Source organism: Lactuca virosa, chromosome 5 (genome assembly GCF_052849685.1).
Source record: "Lactuca virosa cultivar CGN04683 chromosome 5, Lactuca_virosa_CGN04683_v6, whole genome shotgun sequence".
Lineage (NCBI taxonomy): Eukaryota > Viridiplantae > Streptophyta > Magnoliopsida > Asterales > Asteraceae > Lactuca > Lactuca virosa.
Window position 1 is genome coordinate 169,580,609 of NC_136430.1, and position 6,735 is coordinate 169,587,343.

General features: G+C 43.5%; 1 protein-coding gene across 1 annotated transcript; it reads left to right on the forward strand.

The window, feature by feature from the left end:
- Positions 1-5,703: 5,703 nt before the first annotated feature.
- Positions 5,704-6,270, forward strand: LOC145112013 (uncharacterized). Its single transcript, XM_079048227.1, has one exon. It carries the CDS (start codon positions 5,704-5,706, stop codon positions 6,268-6,270), a length of 567 nt encoding a protein of 188 aa, XP_078904353.1.
- Positions 6,271-6,735: the final 465 nt, after the last annotated feature.

Consider the following 6,735-nt stretch of genomic DNA (forward strand, 5'->3'; position numbering starts at 1 on the left):
ATATATGTTTGATAACTGTGATTAAAAAATGAAGTTACATTGCCCGTTGTTTCCGCCGTCGGCTGGGTGTATGACACTATGCACCACACTACGCCACTCCCTGGCCACATAATCATCCTACTAAACCATAATCCAATTCCTTGACTTAACCGGTCTCTACCAGGTCTCACTTGCATTGCCATAATCACACTGGCCTCGCCCACGGGTCTTACCCAGTCTATACCAACGAACGGGCCACGCCCACGGGTCTCACCCCATCGAGAGCTACAAAGGCCCAACCTCGCCTCAGACCCCAATGGTCCTCTTCCCATAACACAGAGAGAGAGAGAGAGAGAGAGAGAGATGCTATCCGAACCCACTGTCCTCCTTGCCCAAGGCACGAGCTGATCCTCCTGCATACTCATGACCACCCCAACGATGGTCTACCTCAAACTGGTGAATGCTACGATCCCATCGCAGACTTACAACACTTCCATACTATCTGCCATTCCAGTGAATGCTACGGCCACCCCGCAGTCTTACAACACATCTATCCCGCCATGGTCATCGCCCATGGTCTTACCATACTCTACCATATCAACTACAATCATCATGAGTCGAACCCGCATCCGACTGAATCCCACTCAGGTGTTTGGGTCATGCTTCAAACCCCAAAGCTTTCATAAAACAAGAATGGGCAGCGAGGCTCTAACATAACCCGCATCCGACTGAATCCCACTCAGGTGTTTGGATCCATCCACCTGCCTGTTATCTATCACAAAGAAGACGCCCGCCAGCTGTTGGAAGTTTCCTGAACTCGCAACTTACACAATCTTCAATCCAGACAGCCACTTGAGCCGTCTTCCCTCCCGACTGGGATATGAAACTCCCCCTAGTTTCATACCTGATTTAGTTCCAGAAATCTAAACGATTCTCCCTCACTTGGATTCGTCGAAGATCTTCCAACCCACTGAATTTGATGGATTCCCAACCCATCTTACCCCCTTATAACTCGAACAGTCGACTACCTGAGCTTACCAAGAACTAACATTCCATTACTAGCCAATCCCGATGATCGCACAACTCTTGAAATCCAGATGAATACTTCCCAAAATCTCATCAAGCCCGATAACCCCAATCGATTCCCATGATACTGCACTAAATCCATAAGTCCTTTACGCTGGTGAAAAAGACCGTAACCCTTGCTCTGAACTGGAGAACCTTCACTCCAACTTTCCATCCTCAAAATAATATCTAAATTCTAACCATCTTCAACCCTTGCGATAATAAAATTCCCCTGGCACTTCCAATGACCAAACTAACTTATGCGGTTGCCACCTTCATATTCTCGCTACCGCTCCTTCCCTATCAACGGTAAATATTGGACCCAAAGGTCCTGTCATAGACGACTGTCGATCCTGCCTGAACAAATGCTTACACGACTGAACTCTAACTTCATTGGAGAACTAAGCAACTAATCCAACCATAGACCTTCCAAACGATACCCCTGAATTGACCCCATCAAAGAACCAGAACAACAACCAAACAAACTGAAACCCGCTCAGCAAGATACGACTCACTAATGACCCTTGGCATACGAAATGACATATAACAATTCTTGATGATATAACCCAGGAAATAACAGAGAACTAAACCAAAGATATTGCTTACCCAAACAAATACACGATTCCAAAGCAATATAAATATTGATAATAAGCATGAAGAAAGCAAATGATAACATGCCCGCAATAGCATCTGCTGAAACTCTGGCCTCCCCTGACAGACACTGAAATGCTCGACTCCTCATTGTTGGGGTTCCTACCCTGCCCTCATGGTTCCTTCCGCACTTGGCACAACGACCCCGACCTTGATGGCCTCTGGAACATGAATCATGAGTCCTAGGCCTCATTACCTGGCCCACTGAAATCTTATTTTGTTCTGGCTTCCTCTTCCCGAGATGCTCCAAATCAATCTTACTCTCTTGGGCTCTAGAAATCATATCATTCAGGGTCTCACGCCCTGATAAACTCACAAACTCCCTGATGTCATCCCTCAGCATGTCATAATATCTCACTTTCTTCACCTCCTCATCCGCTGCGAACTGCGGAACCAACAAAGCTCTCTCTCGGAACTTGGCAGTGATCACTGCCACAGTCTCAGTCTTCTGGTGAAGATCCTAAAACTCCCTAGCCAACTACTGCACCTCCATAGCTGGTGCAAACCCGACCCTGAACCGGGTCACAAACTCAACCCAAATCATCGTCTCGAGGGCTTCGCCTCCTAAAGCGAAGTCTACTTCCTCCAACCAATCTTGGGCTCTGTCTTTCAGAAGACAGGATGCAGATATGACCTTCGACCCCTTAGGGAAGAAACTTGTCCGGAAAGCATTAACCATATCCGCTAATCATTTCCTACTGAAAATGGGGTCCCTCCCCTAAAAGAACTCGGGAGCTCCACAAGCATGGAACTCACGGAAGGAAAGAGAGTGAGCTCCAACAATAGAAATAATCTCATTACGGAATGCGCCCAGACGCATCGATAATCTCCAAAATCCCTTCCTTGATCGTACCAAATATCACATGAGTCTGCTCCAAAATACCGCAGGTACTCTCTGACGAGATGAACTCTCGCATCCGCTCATCAATCGGCTCGGTACCTGCACCTGAGCCTGAACCAGAACCAGAACCTCCTCTTAATGTACTCATCACCATACCGAAAAAAAACATCATGCAAATGATCATAACATACCCAAGAATCCTCATCCCACAGGCTTCCTAGATTCTCCAAGACTCTCCCCGAATCGAGTATAGATCCTATGCTTTAAGTAGTACTGGCCCAATACTACCTTCCATACCTATCTATACTTTCCTCAAGAATCGTCATGAATCCTCTAAGTCACCTTCTCAAACTGATATTCTAAATGCGCACTAAACAGCGTAACCAAACCCACTAAAGCACTTCCTAGGCCATCCTAGGTTTCTGACCTCACCCTTCCATCAGTTGCTGAAGAACTCCCATAATGTCAGTTAACTACCTCATGAGTACAATCACATGCAACAAAGCTCAGATAATCCTTCGAGTAAAAGACTCATCCTTATAACGGTTAGACTCAAACAAGAGCTGCGTAATAGGGTCAAATCCATCACTCTGAGATTATTCAACCTTTGTCACATGTGACTTAACATATTCACTTAATAACTAACTTATATCACTTAAGAGTTCCATAAAGCACAAAACAATTAGCATTCATAGAGTAGCACACCAATCCATAGAATAAGCAAAGAACATTCACACTCACATACTACAACTCATGCTAGGAACTTCTACTATCACCGACAGTTGCCTTATGCATGCAAATTATACACAATACTGTTAGGGCCATGATCCTGGAATTACATTCAGGATACTCAAACCTCAGGATCCTCAAAAATACTTTAGGATCCTAACTATTATCGTTTATTCTTCGAACATTTATAACGGTAATACACTTTGTTGTTTTTCTCACATGTGCAGAAATAGTCAGCCAAAGACTTATTCTCAACGAATATTCATAGTGATCATGCAAAAGACCTAGGAGACCAAGTCAAATAACATCTATAAGTTGATCTCGGAGGATCCCATAATTGTCCTAGTTCTTGTTATTAGCTTTAGACTATAAGAAACACTTGTATTCATCACACTACACACGACACTTAGCAGGCCTACGATACTTGTACTTGCTTTTCATACATACATCTCTGTAATCAACATTTTCAATCAATAAAACTATCAAGGCAGGTGATCATTATCACCTCCCAAGGTTTTATGTCGGAGATCCTAGCAAGGATCAAGGGCTTTCCTTGTAAATCACTCGTGTCACTTTGATCATCATTTAATATTCATTCTCCCCTGAACATCACAGCCTCTCGTACAATTTGGTTGATTATTGATTGTTCATTTTTTGACCAAAACAATTTGGCGCCCACCGTAGGGCCGTGGTGTTCAAAATCCTTCGAAAAATCATGTCTACACAATCGACCTTGTCCACTTCCTTAATTCCTCCCATTCCTCCAAAAACCTTCCACCCCCTCCGGCTAGAGCTCCCAAGAAAACCTCATAATCACCGAAGAAAAACACCTCTCTGATCGTTACCCAAGGACTCCAAGATCCTCATGTGTTGTTTTCCAACAATGAAATCTTCGCTATGATGAAGAGACTAGAACGACAAGTCGCCCAACAGCAGGAGGATAAAAGGATAATTCTCAAGGAAATGGAGAGAATGAGGACAGAAATCCACAAGCCTCAGGAAGCAGCACCCTCGATCCTACAACCCAAGATCCTAAACTTTGACAACACGGGATCCTCAGCGATTCGCCGCGAGATAGGATCCTCGATACCGACCTCTGTTCCCGCCTGGGGCGCGACTCCTAGAGAACAAGACCATACGAACTAGGATCCCAACGAAACCTTTGTTACTCTCAATAACAAGGATCCTGGTAACCTTGTCAATAACAATATCTTTCCCACTAACTCTATGGATCTTGATACAGGTTTAAGCCCGATCATGGCTAAAGAGCTTCAGCAATTAAGGTAGATGATCTCAAGCGTGCCTAGAGTAGTTCAACCTATACCGAAAGTATCCCCCACAAGCCACATGATCTCTAGATTCGTTACAGAGATAACTGATACTGAAGTCCCAAAGCACTTTCAGACCCCCAACATGAAGCCTTATGACAGGACTATAGATCCTGAGGAGCATGTGGCATAATACAGGGAAAGGATGGAGATCATTCTCATTCACACACACTTAAAAGAAGCTTGCATGTGCAAGGGTTTTGGTTCAACCCTCACGGGTTCAGCCTTAAAATGGCTCCTTAACGTTCCTCTTTTTTCTATTACATCGTTTGCTTATGTGATTAATTTATTTAACAATCAATTTTCTTATAGCAGAACATTCGAAAAGATCATTGGTGATCTTTATCGGGTGGTCCAGGATCCTAAGGAATTCCTTAGGACTTTGGTGAACAGGTTTGGCAGGGAAGCTCTAAGTATCCCCAACATTGACATGTCGACTACAGTTGAAGCCTTTAAAATGGGCTTAAAGAAGGATTCTCCCTTCTATGAAGACCTCGTAATGACTCCATGCAAGAGGATGGACGAAGTCAGAAGCAGAGCACTAAGGTTCATCAGGCTCGAAGAAGACAAGGAGATCCAAAAGAGGAGCAACCCACCAAGATCTTACGATCACCCCTATAGAGAGGCCGACTCCTAGGCCCAAAGATTCTACAAGTCAAAACCATATTCCAAACCTGACCATCATAGGGTTAATGCCCTTGAAGATGAGGGAGAGGAAGAAGATTTTCCTAAAATTACTGACTATTGCTTTTCTTTGGATATTTCAGGTATAATATTCGCTATGCAAGATCTTGGAGATAAAGCAAGATGGCCAAGAAATGGAGAAAAATCCACCGCTTGGAAAGACAAGTCCAAATGGTGTGTATACCATGAAGACTTTGGTCACATCACAGAGGATTACACAGCTCTCAGGAAGGAGATCAACTACCTCCTAGGCAAAGGATACCGAAATCCTTGGAAGAAGAAATGAGAGATCCAAAGAGAAAGATCAGGATCTCCAAAAGATCCTCGACAAACCAGGATCCCCCTGCTGACGCCAAGGTAATCAATGTGATCTCTGGAGGATCTGACATTTGTGGTACCTCTTATTTTGTAGCAAAGAGGCACGCCATGGTATCCAAAAAGGAGAAGGAAAAAGGACCACAGAAGAACACTTCAATCACAAACGAGAAGGAGATCACCTTTAACGAAGCAGATAGACAAGACATCCAGGATCCTCACCATGATGGATTGGTGATCACTCTCTACATCGCTAACCATTTCTTCAGAAGGATCCTATTCGATGGAGGATCCTTAGTCAACATCATACTCGTAGACGCGTTAATAAGAATGAACATCCCGGAGTCTGAAATAGTTAGAAGATCATCAGTGCTGATCGGATTCAGCGGCGAAACCAAACACACCGTCGGCGAAATAAAGTTTCCTATCTACATAGAGGGGGTAAACTCTACACAACGTTTTTGTGTAGTTGATACGTTATCCTCTTATAATGTTATACTAGGAAGACCATGGATCCACAAAATGAAGGCCGTCCCATCAACTTATCATCAATGCGTAAAGATGCCCACCCCATGGGGGACAGTGAAGATCATAGGAGATCAACAGGAGTCCAAAGAATGCTACAAGACTTTGATGAAAGCCTCAACGATACCACAACAAGCATATCAATTAAAGTAGGGGGCACAAGATGTATTGGAAACAAGAGAACAACATATAAAAGATGTGCCCCTGAACCTTGAGGATCATAAAGCCAAAGTTCTCGTAGGATCCTCAAAGCTAGAAGCAAGACGTTTCCATGGAAGCATGAGGACATGATAGGTATAAACAAAAGTATAATAACCCATAAACTTAGCATTGATCCATATTTCAGACTAATACACCAAAAGAGAATAAAATTTGCACCGGAAAGAAACCAAGTTATACAAGAAGAAGTAGAAAAATTCTCAAAATTGGGATGATCAAGAAGGTGAAATTCCCAAGATGGCTAGCTAATGTAGTCATAGTACAAAAGAAGAATGGTAAGTGGAGAGTATGTGTAGATTACATAGATCTCAACAAGGCTTGTCCCAAGGATCCTTTTGATGGGTTTTGAGCATTCTAACACTTCCTAAGTGTACATGAAACCCTAATAACCTTGGATCT